At 34.6% G+C, this 16387-nt stretch overlaps 1 protein-coding gene across 1 annotated transcript; it reads right to left on the bottom strand.

Annotated features, from left to right (window-relative positions):
* Positions 1–1818: 1818 nt before the first annotated feature.
* On the bottom strand, positions 1819–12770 carry LOC132313581 (transcription initiation factor IIB-2). The gene is made up of 7 exons (XM_059812413.1): positions 12198–12770; positions 9266–9290; positions 3736–3865; positions 3515–3645; positions 3226–3314; positions 2467–2543; positions 1819–2154 (listed from the first exon to the last, which is right to left on the bottom strand). Exons 1-7 carry the CDS (start codon positions 12545–12547, stop codon positions 2021–2023), a joined length of 936 nt encoding a protein of 311 aa, XP_059668396.1. The 5' UTR covers positions 12548–12770; the 3' UTR covers positions 1819–2020.
* Between the last annotated feature and the right edge of the window lie 3617 nt (positions 12771–16387).

Genomic DNA, 16387 nt, shown 5'->3' on the forward strand with positions numbered 1-16387 from the left:
AAGATTCCAAATGGAACATGAATTTGTTTACTCATTCCTGTCATCCTGAGTCACACGATTTTTCAAACAGACCTTCCTCTCATTTTCAATGTCAATTTTATTGTTAGTCACACCTTCCGAAATTGATATTTAAAATAAAACAGAGGGAATTTTTAATTTATGAGAAGGAGCTTATATTTTTTTAATCTATCTTTGTAAAAATATATATATATATGCACCTATACTGTCTTTTATAATGATTTTTTAAAAAATTATTCAGGCAGACTCTAGGCTGGCTCTTCACATGGGATTCTAATTAAGCTAATTTAATACGGTAACTTACCCATATTAGTATTTTACAAGAATACCCTTCAAGATTCACGAATCATCTATTGCATAAATCCAACCCTACAACTTCGATAGTCCTAAATCTAAAATAATTTAGAAATGCTAAACCTTAAAAATAATAATAATAAATAAATAAAAACCAATAATTTGATGCATCATTTATTCTGGGAGGACTAATGGTAATATGTATTTTAAGAACATACAAATAATATACAGCACTCTCTTTATTTATATATATATAATATTGGGTGGACGAACAGTCAGCATTTGGATGAACAGTCAACAAAATGCCTCAATTATTGGTGCATGCACATGACCTATGTACATCACAGCATGGGTCAAGAAAATGTTAGTGGACACGTGTCTTTACAGGGAATAGACGCGTGGACTCTGAGGCACATGTTGGCGGGCGGGGCGTGCATCAATTAACACCCATATCTCTTTCAGTTTTTGTAACTTTGGCAATCATCACATGTCGCTATGTCCCACTGGAATTTACTATATTTTAATTCAATTTGGGTGCAAATCTGATTCACGTATGAATTAGAGTCGATTCTATTCGAGTAATTAGTATTAAAACTGTAGATTATTAGATGAAAAATAGTTTATAAATGCTACGTAGTATTGATGAGATATATATTACATCAATAAAGTAAAGTGAAATTAGGTCCGAATGGACATATGTTGATAGGGTTGGACCTACCTATCTTATCTTCCCGCAATTGGACAAATGAGAAAATTAAACTTGACAACTATATATAAATCTTACTCTCCACGTGTGTGTTGCAGATCATTCACGTGATCAAGCTGCTTACGTACAAAAAGATTAACATGATTCTTGCACAAGAAAGATGTGCAACGGAAAATAGGCTAATTTTTTTTTAAAAAATCTTTTTGCCCCGATCTAGAGCAATTTACAATTGGATCTCAAAAGCTTTTAACCATTTATTATTTTTGCAATTCGTAAGTATATCATTGAAAGTGCTTCAAGCCTGAGATAAATTGCGAGCATTTATTATAGTTTTCGCTATAAACCAAATAAGCCCTAGTTTTGACTATTTAGAATAAGCGATTTTCAGCAAACACCTTTGGTAGAGTTGCCTCCCCTTTTGTAGAATACAGGATGACACTAAATAAAAATGGATAAAATTCCACCAAAGATTTAGCCCAAAAATAGTAGGATGAGACTTACACTTGAACCATCCTCTTTTCAATTCGACCTAAAAAGCCTTAATTTCAACTACTATTGAAGATAACTTCCAAGATCTTGGTACCATAATCATACTTAGAGAGAAAAATCTTGTACTTCACATAAACTGTTGAAATACCACCAACTCTTACCCCTCAGATCCTTGTCGCGTGTTAGTTTTCAATATTTACCACAAAATAGAATATTTTGATTGCAATTATATGACACCCTAACCATTAAGATAATTAGTCAGCTTAAGAGGGAGAGAGAGAGAAGCATAACATGCAACATTGCCATGAAGATTTTTACAACTTCAGCTCTTAAATTAAAAATTGATGTTAAAACTTTGCTGCCAGTGCAAGCAGAATCCATGATTCAATTTATACTTAGCCGTATGGGGAAAGAACTGTGACTTGTTTGTATGTCCTTCATTGCCACACCCAAAACAAAACGCTCCCAAACCAATTTAAAAATGAAATTTTCCGCTTTTGTTTGCTCAATAATTCAAGGGCTGCAGAGGTTCTTGAGGTCCTCCTCCTTCGCATACCAGCTTGGAATTATCTTTGAAATATGGGGATAAAGATCCTTGTAAGAATTTCTGATTGTTCCTTCTGCAACTCCAGTTGCAAGTGAAACATCTGCATCCACTCCATTTTATTAAATTGCATAGACATGGAGGATAACAACTGAACACCTAGAATGAGTGCTATAGTAACTGGTGTTTACTTTTAGTAGAGAACTACAATGATCAATTGATTTTCGATCATGTGTTCTCAACCAGTAATATAAACATGCGTGGTGCTCCCAAACCAAATTCTCCAAATTAATTGTAGCATGAAAAGATATGGCATCAAAGCAGTGCCGGAAAATGAGTTCAGCTATGATTTTTTCCAAACCAAAACATGAGGTTCGTGATAGTAATCACAAGACTGAAGCAGGTGTATATTTACCTTTGAGGGGCTTCTTTTCATCTGAAAGCTGAGTTATAATATAAATTACAGCTGCTGCAATTGATATTGGACTTCTCCTGCAACAAAAGCAGCAGTCAACAACCATTTTACAATATCCCATCCAACAACATCAAATAAAGAGATTACTTGAGCACTTGCAAATTAAGAGTATCATAATGTAAAACGAGCTTCAAGAAGCCTCTACGTACAAATTAATACAAAATCAATAAATTGCAGCTCTTCTTCTTCTTTTTTTAAATAAAAATAATGTCATGACGAGAGAACATGAGTTAACAGGCATGAGGACGCAAGTTGGAATCCAAAGCAGCCACATCCTGAAAAAGTAACGCAAAAGGCCAAGTTTGTCTCTTTTAACCCTCCCAATACGCAACATGGGAAGAAGTAACACCAGATATTAACCTTTTAATACCATCAGCTCATGCAAACTGGCTTCTTATCATTGGTGCCTTGTCATAGGCCTTGATTGGAAGTGTAATTATAAACACAAAGTGATCTCAGTGAGCTCTCTTTTCTTTCATATATTATTAGTTACTCATGAAGTTTCCCAACTCTTTCATATCTTATCAGTCACCCAAACATTCATATTCAACACCAGGGATCTCAGTTAAATAAAAATGAACAAACACCATTGTAAGCCGTCAAAGGGCATTTGGAGCCTTCTCTATGAATGTATTAATATTCATATAATAAACTTGACATCTGCATAAGACATGACAGAAAAGAAAACTGGAAGAGTACCTTATATCATACTCTTCTGACTTCTGGACCGCTTCCTGGGCAGCTTTAACTGCCTGGTTGGTCATACCAAGATTCGAACAAAAGCGCCTCTAAAGATCAAGTTAAGATTCATATCAGCAGCAGTAAAGCAAGAAACAACGGATATAGTAAAGAAAAAAAAAAAATACATACATACATATACATACATACATACATACACATACATACATACATATATATATATATATATATATATGCTGCCCAAGAGATCCATATCAAAATCAAAATGTTCAATTTCACAAAACCTCACCATAAAATCCCCAGCATGTATAGTTCCCATCTCCACCGATTGACCCATCTCAAGCTCTAGCTGTTTCACTATATATTCTTTTGCTCGGCCAATTTCCTTCTTTGTCGCTCCATTGGCAACAGAGCAAATTTCTAATTGAAATAGGTTCAGGGAAAACTTATTCACAGTGAGATAAATCAGGAAGCATCCAGATGTTATAAAAAAGATTTCTTAGATTGTACCCTTTACAGTACGCGGCTTGTCTTCTTGTCGACAAGCAATGTACAGGCATGCAGCCAGTAAGGCATCCTGGTTTCTTCCTCTACTAGATTTTTGATCTTCAACCTTCTTGTATATCTCATTAGCCCGGTCCTTCAGAACAAATTACAAAAGCACCATCAGCAAGAGGTAGATGTGAAACAAGGAAAATGACAAACTGATGTGGGAAAAAATCTATTTACTGTCTTAGCATGTTATGAATATATCTTAGCGCAAAATGCAAAAAATTCTAACCTATCACACATTTGCCGATAACCCCCACACTACAAAAACATCCCCTAACTATAAAAGATATGCAAAATAAAACATTTGCCACTGAGCATGTTATGAATATATCTTAGGGCAAAATGCAAAAAAATCTAACCTGTCACACATTTGCCGATAACCCCCATACTACAAAAAGATCCCCTAACTATAAAAGATATGCAAAATAAAACATTTGCCACTGAGCCGTTAAAAGAGTAAGAGAATTACAAAACTCCCCTTACGAAATGAAAAGGGCAAACTGCAAAAGCCCTGAACAATCACGCTTTGCGAAAAGCCCCTTATAAGACAAAGACCTACTGATCTATCATATATTTGCAAATAAGGCCATGATACAGGTTTGATGTTACTTGCAAGGGCAAATTACTAATTTTTCCATTAATTAGATGACAAATAACGCATGTAAGCCAAATAATTAATAAAAAAGGGTATAGGATAATGGTATTATATTCTAAAAGAGTAAAATTGTCAAATAATGCATCATATACATATGCTATGTGCACATTCCCATCTTCCTTTTGACAGAAATGTGACTATAGGAGGTCTTCACAAAATCATGATAATTCTGGGGGTTAAAATGTGCAGTACGGAATGGTCATAAAAAACAGAATATGGCATGTGTATAGCATGTAACAACATTTCCATTCAATTTTTTATGAAAACTAATTATAATAGGCTAATTGCAACAATTCGAGGTAATTCATAGGTTTTTTTTGCTAATAAATAAATTGAGACTGGTTATTTACGACTGAGATAGTTCAGAGGGGATTTTGGCATTTTTCCCTATGTATTATTAACCAATGCACATGCATCCTGATGGAGAATTCCTATGTCAATTCTTCAATGAACATTTACAAATGCATGATTCGATTCAGACATACAGGAAAGAGAGAAGCAACCATCCTAGAGTTCAAAAGCACAATTGCAGGACAAGTGCAGTGGGGTAGTATTGAGCGTTTGTAACAATATTAAAGGCCAGACAGTAAACAAGATTTATAAGCCATCACATCTAAACTGCAATATGATAATAGTAACATTTCAAATTCTTGCCTCAAGAGTTGAGAAGAAGTGTTATTACAACTTGCAACGTATCGTGACACGTTTCTCTTGCATGCATAAAGCAAAATACATCACAAGACCACATGTAGACAAGGAACAAATCAATTCAACTGATTAAATCAAGGGAAAATTACAAAGAAGTTGTTACGACAAACGCAGTGAATCCAAGAATGAATCAAGATACACGATAGAAAAGTAATCACACCACACAAAGAACATAAAGGTTCGGAAAAACCTACATCACGGTGGAGATCCGGTAAAAGTTTTCAATGTGCAAAAAATAGGAGATTACAAGTTTCAGCCCCCCTCTTTCTCTACGGTTTTCGATGTCTCTCTATCACCCACTCCAAACCTCAAACGCCCTTATAAATTGGGCCACAAAAGAGTACTAATTAGGGTCCACGACCAACAAGCAAAAATGGGAAAAAAATATGAAACAGGGCGTAAATGGGTTGCAACGCGACTTGACACCAAATTCGGGCCACAACATCTCAGAAGTATTTCCTATCACTGAAATAAGAATATAGGAGGTTTGTTCATGGATTAACCTTGATGTTCCTATAAAATGAAAAGTAGGACTTCTTTGTAATTCTATCTTAAATCGATAAGGAAGTAACAATTTTGAGGTTAATCACAGTACTGAAGACTTCAAAATGTAATCAATAACTAAGGGCACACTAGACTTGGGTACCAAAAAGTAGTTCAAAATCAAAACTTCAGATTGAAGCAAGACAAAGGAGATTTTCAAATTTTGGGATTATATTAAGGACCGATATTGCCTCCTAACTTTCTCTATCCCACTTTTTATCTTGCGAGTGTCGAGAATATCTGTGCTTAGAAATGAATGTTTTACAATTGGAAAATTTAAGACCTTTTCCTTTTCGTAGTTTGGTTATTTTTACAATTTTCTGTTAAGTTTTCATTTACATCTTAGTTAATTTGCATTTCAATTTAACTTGTTTTCTTAAGGACTATAAAATTTGTAATAACATCTGGATTTCTTGAAGTTCAAAGATAATGTAGTATGAAATGTATAGCTATTTATTCCACATATTATTATTTCAGACACACACACACTTGATTTTATGTGAAATTTTCTCCATATGCTTTTGACTAACAAGAAACATCAATTGCTCGTTAATAAAATGTGTCGAACAACTATTTTTACATGAATGCATTACACATCGAATTCAAGTAACAACTACTCTCCCTTTTTGGCTAATTTATTTAATGTAACCTTTTTCGTTTTTTGATAAGTTGGATTGTATTAGAAAGCGTTCAAACGGGGAACGCATCCTGCAAAAGCAACACAAGGACCAGATAGGACCCCCTAAACTCTCAATATGTCCAAAACAAAATCAACTATCCCCCCACAAAAAAGAGAACTAATAATAGAGACCTACAGCACCGCAATAGGAGTCTCCTCGCCATCGAAGGATATCCTATTTTGTTCCCTCCAGAAGAACTGCATTTAATGAGGGTGTGGCGCAACAGTAAGGTTGCTCCATTGTGACCTAGGGGTTACGGGTTCGAGACTGGAAATAGTCTCTCCATGACGGAGGAGGTAAGGATGCATACGTCTGACCCTCTCTAGACCTTTCAATGACCGAGCCATGTGCACTTGCTAGCCCTTTTTGATGGTTACAAATTTTCCATGGAATTTTTTTCTTCATGTTTTGAATTGCAAACGAGGCAATAGAACAAATTCTATTTAGGCTACGTTTGTTTCGACGTAAAATATTTTCCTCGGAAAAGATTTTTCTTTTTCAAGAGAAATATTTTCTTCTTTTTTTTTTTCCCGGTTTTTGCCAAAGGTCTAGGTCGAGGCAAGTCCATCAGGCGGGACGTTTACAATAACTTGCCAAAAATATCAGCTATTTTTGTTAAGTTTTAGTATCTTTTTCTTCGTAAATATTTTACGACAACCAAACACTAGAAAATAAAAATACAAATTTACATTCAAACAAACGGAGCCTTAGATTTTTTTTTTTTTTTTTGGGGGGCGGGGGGGCGGGGGGGCGGGCAACAGTTCTTGTATAAACTATAATTTGCGAAAAGCATTACGTAAATCCCAAAATAGAGTCAAAACTCTCAAACGATAAGGAATAAGAAGGAAAAAACAATCATGGTTGCTTCTCTAACATAACCTTTTAAATGACCCAGGCATCCTGCTTTCTCTCTTCCTACGCATAGCTGCCATTTTCTAAAATTATAGGCTTTATAAACAAGCCCTCGTTACAGATAAAACCATTCAAAAAAAACATCCTACTAACATAGTCACCTTAATTACCTAATAGAGCCCATGTTGCTCTTAATACCAACAAAAGTTTTAAAAATAAGGAGGGGGAAGAGCAAATGTAAGTAAAACCTCCTCCCTAATAGAATTAGGTTAAAATCCAAAAAACAAATTACTATTCTTCTTAATTGAATGCCAGTGGCTACGGCACACTAAATTCCTGAAACCAACTTAATGTTATGTTCTAGTCCACCCGCTATCAACATGATAATGATACATCTTGCACTACACAGTTCAAGTGAACACAGGTACAAAAATCTATTAAAAATTGACTACAACAGCAATTCAATTTAAATTTAACTTATTCAGAGTGTAAAATTAATTAAGTATGCTCCATCCAATTACTTAAACAAGTTGATTTAAATACATAAAAGTAGGACTAAATCACACAATCCTTCTCAACAGGTATCGCTCTCACGCTCCAAGCGCGCTCCCGCTCCGCGTGCTCTAGCTCAAATTCTCACTGCAACTTAATTCTGCCGCTCTCATGCTCCCACTCTCACTCCCGCTTTATGTGACTTAGGGTTTGATCTATCTACTATCTAGGATTATGCACTGTTGGATCCCACTTCATGTTCTAATATGACATGACAACACTGGTGATTCAAAAATGATTAACCCAATAAAATCCTTTTCAGCAGGTCATAAGTAATAAAAACTACAAACCTTATGACCTTGTACATACAATTTCATTCCAATGATTCTGGATGTTGCGCACACAAATAACCACGCTGCTTATAGTGACACAAATGATATACTTCAATGTATTTACTAAGTGAGATTATGCACCATTAGGTCCCACCTCTATTCTATTATATGAAACAGTGAGGAACGAATGCATCAAAAATTATTCAACCCAGATCACTAAAGTGTAGCCTAAACCCCTATGGTTATGTTAGGTACTTGAGAGCTGCTGATGTTGAGAACCGAGAGCCACTGATGTTGAGATGTGACTTTTGTATGAAGTGTCATACCATTAATTGTCATTGCTACAACTTTATCTCTCGTCCAAACTCCAAAGAGAAATTAATTGTTATTGCAATTTAGCGCAGAGGTGTGCTCTAGAAATTGAAAAAAAATAAAAAAATTTACTTCTTCCATCCATCTTCCATATGATATTATTAATAATTTGGTATTAACAAAAATACATATATAAATACTACGATACAATATCTGGTCCATGCCATATGATAAATCTACTTCAATGGCAAAGCAAGGTAGCCGAATAAACAACAAATCCATGTTGAAATGGTAATAAATACCAAAGGAATCACGCTACAAACTTAATCCATTGTTCGTACCCTTGAACCTGCAATCCAATAGCCTAAATGATTGTAGCATTCACAAAGACACTTGCTATGGAAATGTGAACATAGATCACGTCCCTAAAACCAGAGACAAAGTCTGGCCTAGAAACATTTTTCTCTATAACATTAGCATACACGCCAACAACTAAAACAGCTGTTTGGCAACCCATTATAAAGAAAGGGGACAAAAATCAAATCCTATATTTACCTAAAAACAAGTAAAGACAGAATTAATTAAAATCAATATTTATTTCTTTATTCTTTATTCAGTTCTATAGTTGAAGGGTAAGTGAAGTAAAGTGAGCCAACAATAAAAGATAATGTTTTGGTAATATCACTGCACTCAAAAACCACATTCAGGAAAAAATCACTCCACTCAAAAAAACCAATCTTCATTATGCAACATTGTCCATATGAAAAAGGAAATATATGGCAACTATACAGTTCACAATCATAAAAACTATTACTGAAATTAATGCCTTCAACTTGCATTTGCACAGGTCTACACATGCTAAAATTCTCAATTGCCAGATAACCAAATATCATAACAGCGAGTAGATAGTATACCTTTATGGTCGCAACAAGGCCCAACCTGGACAAAAAATTGGTTGCATCAGTTATATTTTTATAAAAATTCATATTGCAAGATAATGTAGAATTCAACAGGGATATAGAAAAGACGAAGAAGAAGAACAGGAAAATAATGTACCAGATATGTGTGTGTGTAACAAAGAAAACAGATCACAGAACACTAAAAATACAAGATCAGTGCATGATGGTCTGTAATAGAAAAAGAATGGAAAAGAGAATTCATGGACCTCATTCATATGGGACTAAGGCAAGGATGATGATGATCCAACTAGTCAGACTAATCATTGATGCAACAAAATGAAGATGTTAGGAGCAGTTCGTAGCATCTTCTACTTATCTTCTTGTCTCTCTTTAATTTTCTACTGCTTGTAAGCCTTTAAACACACAACCAGACTTTATTAACCTGTTTTAGACATTGAAAATCCCGAACATTTCCCCTCTACTAATCTTTCAAATCCACCACACTAATTAACCCCGTTTTAACTTTTAACATTGCAAATCCTAGTTTACAAGCCCTCATATTTCCCCCCTCCCATTGTCCAACTCCGGAACAAAGGAACTTCAATTTATCTTCTTGTCTCTCATTACTTTATTGCTATTCACGGTCACAGGTACCTTTAAAATCTGCAGAACAGTCTCAAAATTTTACAGTTCCTTGCCAAATTAAAACTCCAGAAAGTTCTTTTCTTTTCCTGATTAGCAAAACCTCAAAAGTTTCTACTCTCTACATGCCCTAAAACAACACATCTCCACTGACCTCTTGCAAAAAAAAAAAAAAAAGATACTCCCTCTGTCCCAAAATACTTGATCTACTCGGGAAATCCAACTTTTTTATGGTAGTGGAGTTTTAATAGTTTTTATTGTGTTGATACAAGTGAATTTTAAAATATACCCTTGTTAAAAGACAATATAATGTTCCGTAATTAGTGCACTTGTTTAGTTAAAAGGATAGTCTAGGAATGTTATAAAAATAATACATCCATTTTCAGAATGAGACATATATTTTGGGACATCCCAAAATAGAAAGATGGACAAGTATTTTGGGACGGAGGGAGTAAGAAGGAATAATCAGCCCCAAAAGCTAATCTCCAACATCATTCATATTTGAACAAAGTTTCTAATCAAATTGACATTGATTTTAGATGCAAGTATTCAACATACTTTGTCAAGTAGGATAAAAATAAAATACAATAAAAATAAAAAATATTTAGGGAAGGCGATTTGTGATAATTTCACTCAATTTTTGTCCTTTTTGGACGAGTTATGATGTTGACTTAAAAAAATGCCAAGGAACTCATGAATTATGAAGTGTGATGCCAGGGGTGGGTGGATGCCAAAACTCTTCCTCCTACACCTAGCCTTCCTAGGAAAAAAAAAATGTTTTCTAATTTCTGTTTATAAAGCTATTAGAGTAGGGGTAATTGCCTACTGTGATAATAAATGCTCGATCTAACAAGTTACAGTTTGACTGTTCCACTCTGAAACATCTACTTTGTGTGAGAGTTCCAAAATAACGGTATACCTTCAATCTTTCACTCCTACACCTAGCCTTCCTAGAAAAAGAAAAAAAAAAATCTAATTTCTGTTTATAAAGCTATTTGAGTAGGGGTAATTGCCTACTGTGATAATAAAAGCTCGATCTAACTAGTTACAGTTTGACTGTTTCACTCTGAAAGCATCTACTTTGTGTGAGTTCCAAAATAAAGGTATGCCCAGCATCATTCACTCCCAGCTCCCTACGTGAGCAGAACATAATGATTATGTCTAGAAAGCTACTTATGAGATTATATCCATACCACATAATGAAATCTTTTGTTTTCTTAATATATTCATTAATTATACAAAAAATTTATGAATATTTTTTGAAAAACTTCTAATATGCAGGTTGAACAATGATACCCTTCCTTTGGGATCACGACCAATCAACATTGCACTCATATCTTAGCAATCCCGAAAAACGAGAAAAGGCCCAATGATGACCGCAAGGTACTCTGATTAGATGCCCAAACAGAATAACAACTTTCATTAAACTGAAACTCCTATCTGCATACTTCAAATCTTACTTCATACCAAATTCATTGACAATTCAAGGTATTTGTTTATCGGGTTTGTAATGACACAGAGTCTCAGGCTTTAGATATATTCATGATTACATCAAGTACTTGCTCTTAACAGAAATCTACTGCCTATGTATACAAGTTTCAAGCATACTACAAAGGACTGCACAATAAACCAATTATAATGGAATGTGTCTAACACTTATTAACAGCTGGTACTAATTAAACTCTTACCAATTTACCTACTATTAATTGAGATCCATGCCTGAGTCCATGGTAGTTATAGGGAGAGGCACCTCAATTAGATAGCTGGCACCTACCTTGAGCTCTTAGAGTTGCTTAAAAAGTCATAAAAAAATACATGGACTATGGTTTTTACATTGTTTAGAACCTGAACTTATCTAATGACAAGTGATTAGAACTCTCAGAGAATACTCAGATGTGAAGAACTTGGTTGTTGAACTATAAATTTTACCAATACAATAAATAAATACTCCGACTAATTATCTGACTATTACATAACGATCAATCAATTTCTCCCTCTAAATATCTCACATCAAAAAATTGTTACTGACTACAAGTCCATTTATATTCACGAATTTCAAATCCCTACAGATGTATAATAACAAAGAGGCACACGATTACCATATATATATATATATATATAAAACAAAAAAACAAAAACAAAATATTTCAATCTAATCTCGTCTATATTTCGGTTTCCAAGATTTAATCCAAGACCAAAATTATTGACTTACTACTTCGTGTCCAACTTTCCCAGCAAACAAACAGACCCATTACTAGGGTCTAGACGAAAGATACACATATATAGAGAGAGTATAAATACACACCTATCAGACATGGTGGCGATGGTCTTGAATGCCAAAATAAGAGATCGATCCGGATTGGAGCCGCGATTCTGCCAGCGACCCAACGACGAGGAGAGAAAATCGCTGGTGACACCATTGGGCTTCGATATGACGGTGGATAGGCCACCGTCGGTGAGAAGAGGGTTTGTGGGTCCTCCGACACGGACCGGGTCGTTGTCGCCGGACTCGTTGGCGAAGGTTCTCCATTCAGAGGTCTCGTCGATGGAGTGCGACTCGAGGACGAGACCACACTCGGAGCAGACAGTGTCTCCGGCCGAGTGATCGAACACCACCTCCGTGCTCCGCTTGCAGTCCGAGCAGTACGCGTCCATGGCGGTATTCCCTGACCGGAAAAGGAAGATAACTCCGGGATCGGTGAGAGAATATACTTGCAAGTGGGGTTGTGTTGGGAAGATTACGATGGGTTTGGTTTCAGAGGATCGGAGAGGGTTTGTTCGTGTTTTCTTTTTTAGCTTTGGTCTGGTTTTCGTTTTTTCCCCTTCTCCAATCTCTCTGATTTGATGAAGGAAGGAAAGAAAAAGGAATTGAGTTTTAAAAGGGGTCAAAGGTATTTATAGAGAGAGGGTTTGGACTTGTTAGGAAGGTCATGTGAATGTGTATGTAATGGCTGTTGCTTAGGTGGACATGGAAGGTGTTTGGATGCATCATACATCATCATCACTTTATTCGCCTCGTGTTTGGTAACTTAGTTTTGCTTAACCTCGTTACTTTTCCTTACCCCAAAAATAAAATAAAATAAATGGTTAGACTGAAAATGCATGAAGTGGAAAATTTTCAGTTTTTTAAGAGTTTTAATGGTAAAAGGGATTTTTTTTAGTTTAGTTTTTACACAAAACAATTTCTATTTTTCAATCTGAAAAAGGGAATCACTTAAAAAATTAGTTTCATTAATGGTATTCCAGAAACTGAATCAAAATATTTTGATTTAGAGAAATACATTTTTATATATTAAAATTTGAAAACTATTTCATATTTTTAAAACTATTTTTTCACATGTCTTAAGAATTTATAAAAATTATTTTCACATAAGTGAATGAAACAAGCCATTACACCCAAAATGTAAAAAGAGAGAGAGAATTAAACTATGAGGAGGTTTAGGTTTATGAGTTCCACTAAAACACTATGAATAACTTAAAAATATCAATAACAATAATAAAGTTTTCTTCCTAATTAAATACATGTAAGAAAATTTTCATACCGAGCACTCTGAATAATAAGTAATGCCATCATCAAGAGTGAACTTCATATTTAATTTATACGAAATAAATGAAGTTAAGGGGTTAGTTTGGCAATGGTAAAATTCAATCTCTAGCTGGCTCTTTCTGACTTTTATTGGGACAACAAACGTGGTAGATTAGGGTGAGAAAGTGTGTGTTTTTGGACTACAAGGGAAGGAAACATTGTGGATGTGAAAGAGATTGAGATGAGATGTGGTGGTGGATGTAAACAAACATGACCAGTGTGTGTATTTGGACTACAATATTGTGCGTCGCATTGCATCTGGCCATGTTTGGGTTACACCCCCCAGAGCCTCCGGTACTAGAGCTGGGACAGCAACGGCTTCTCTGCCCCTGCGAGAATGGAGCGACAGAAGTTTTGAGAATTCAAGAGAAAGTTACGGCAAGACGAGCCGTTTATCATTACGATAAGTATCAAGTAGAAGTGCAGCGATGTATGCAGCTGAGGCATCCTAACAGACCGGTAGACTTGAACCTTGTTCCTACATGACCTGGTCAATTCGATCAGGCACTCGTCATCTATTTTCATTGTTCAACTCTTTGACAAATTGGTACAAGGTGGGAGTCCATTTTGGGATATTATATTATTTGTGGTAAATTTATGTTCAATTACAGTGTATATATATGTCATGAATTACAATATACTCCATATTATTGATCTATGGAAAAGTAAAGAAAGAACATGTGATATGTAAATTGAAGAATCTTCTAGGCTACCAAACAGCCCATTATATATTCCTTTTCTTCAGAAATGATCTTTATTTCTCCTTTTTATCTATTTTTCATTTATGTCTCTTTTTTATATTTTGCATTTATGTCTCATGTATGAAGTTGGGTAAGATTTCATTAAAAAATGTTTTTCATTGTTGTTTCATCAATTCACATGATTTGATCATTTTCTCTGTCTGTCTTCCTTTTTCATTTTTTTTTTTTCCTTTTTAATGGATGTGATGAAAAATCTACCCATTTGTCTCTGCCCTTTCATTTTTAATTGTAATGCATACAACCCTGGCATTTGATTTTGAATTCTCAAACCAATAAAAGTTGTTAAAACAGTCACAACAGTTAGAACAGTTGGGCTCACTAGTTAGGTGGAAGAATTAATATGATTTAAATCGATAGCGATGTCAATTTTACTCCTTTCGGGCTGGGCTGTTATGTCCTTATTGAAATGGATTTGGAATTATTATCCTAATAAAGTTGAGAAGTTTGGAAAAAAAGAGTTTAAAATTCGTAAAATTTTGACCTTGTCTAATTTAATAATAATATATAAATAAATTTTATTATTAAAAGATTATTATTTATGGGACGAGCTTAAAAATGGGTTGCCCAGTCCCGAATTTGATTAAGAAAGTAATAGCTTGATGTTTCTGATCAGACTCTGATGACATGGATAATCTCATCAATCAAATTTTCGTATTTATTATTTTGGTTTAAAAATATAAATTTTATAAAAATTAAAAAAAGCCCAATTAAACTAGAGTAAATTTCAGCTCCTATTGCACTTGTAGTTTGACTTTTGTCGTACTACTTGGTTTATAAATTCCAAGTGGTAACTACCACTAGCCAAGCAAGTAAGACTTAATGATCAGAGACTTTTTGCACCAATATCGTGTCGGTACAATGATCTTTGTTTTTTATTACATGAATGTACTTTCACCCAACCCTCAAGAGTGTGAGATACACGGTTCACAATGATAGGGTCAAATTTGAACCTCCACGGTACACACGAAAAAAAAAACACGTTCAACAATTTGTTAGGTCAACTAAACTTCCAATTACTTCTAATTTCCTCAAATTGTTTTCTGTGTTAGCTGAATTTCCTCAAGGCTACTGATGCAGTGATTTTTAGTTGACAATTCACGCAACAAAAATAAATCAAAGACCTTTTATTTATATATTAATTGATATTTACCAAGTTTATGGTGTTGGTTGATTCTCGAAGGAAAAATGATATTTACATTGATCAATTTGGCCGATTATTTTGGCAGACGGCAGTCCAACTAATAAAAAGAATTTTCGTTCAATCCAATCATCTTCTGTCTCTCCCCGTTTTCTCTAACCTATTAGGCCAGACAAATGTAGGTGATGGCCATTATTGGGTGATGTTGGTGCGAACAACGGTGGCTGGAATGCCAGATTTGAGTTTAGGGATTTTAAAGATCAATCGATGGTAGTGTCGGCAACGAAACTCTATCAATTATTGTGGTGTCAGCACCATAGGCTTGTGTGATACCCCCTAATTTTGGAACACGGATTGATCAAGTCCGCGCACAAAATCAAGGGATATCAAAACAATTTAAGTATTTAACAAGCACAGAATACAAAGATGAATAATAAAGAATAAATAAACCGCTGAAAAAAACTAATAAATAAATATTACTTAATGATTCTCCAACAATTACAATTCGGAAATCCCATAACTCAAGGACCCCTTAAAACATTATCCAATAATCCAATACTATTTAAAAGTACACAAGATGAATAGACGAATGACAGTCTCCCAGCTGCGGATCCTCAACCTCGAGACTGGAACCTCTAATAACCTGAAAAATAAATCGTGGGTTAAACTCTACGAGCAAGTTCACTCTACCAGGCCTCTGAAAACCAATAAGCAGATCATCTCTGATCAAAACCAAACCTAATAAAGTTTTAACTTTAATAAAGCACGATATACATGTCTATATATAATTATATATACTATACTAATCACATCCATTAATAGGTTTATTAAATTTTCATATCTATTAAATAATTATTAAAATAATATTCATACCTAGACCAATCTACCATTTCATTTTATAAAAACTCCTTTGACCTTAATCCCATCCTAGTCAGTTGTCTAATCATTTAAACAACAAATTATAATAAAAGAAATACTCTATTTAATCCCAACCCGATAATGATTTTAAT

This window comes from Cornus florida, unplaced genomic scaffold, assembly GCF_030987335.1.
Source record: "Cornus florida cultivar Cherokee Brave unplaced genomic scaffold, ASM3098733v1 CherokeeBrave_3.0.0_Hap2_Chr06, whole genome shotgun sequence".
Classification (NCBI taxonomy): domain Eukaryota; kingdom Viridiplantae; phylum Streptophyta; class Magnoliopsida; order Cornales; family Cornaceae; genus Cornus; species Cornus florida.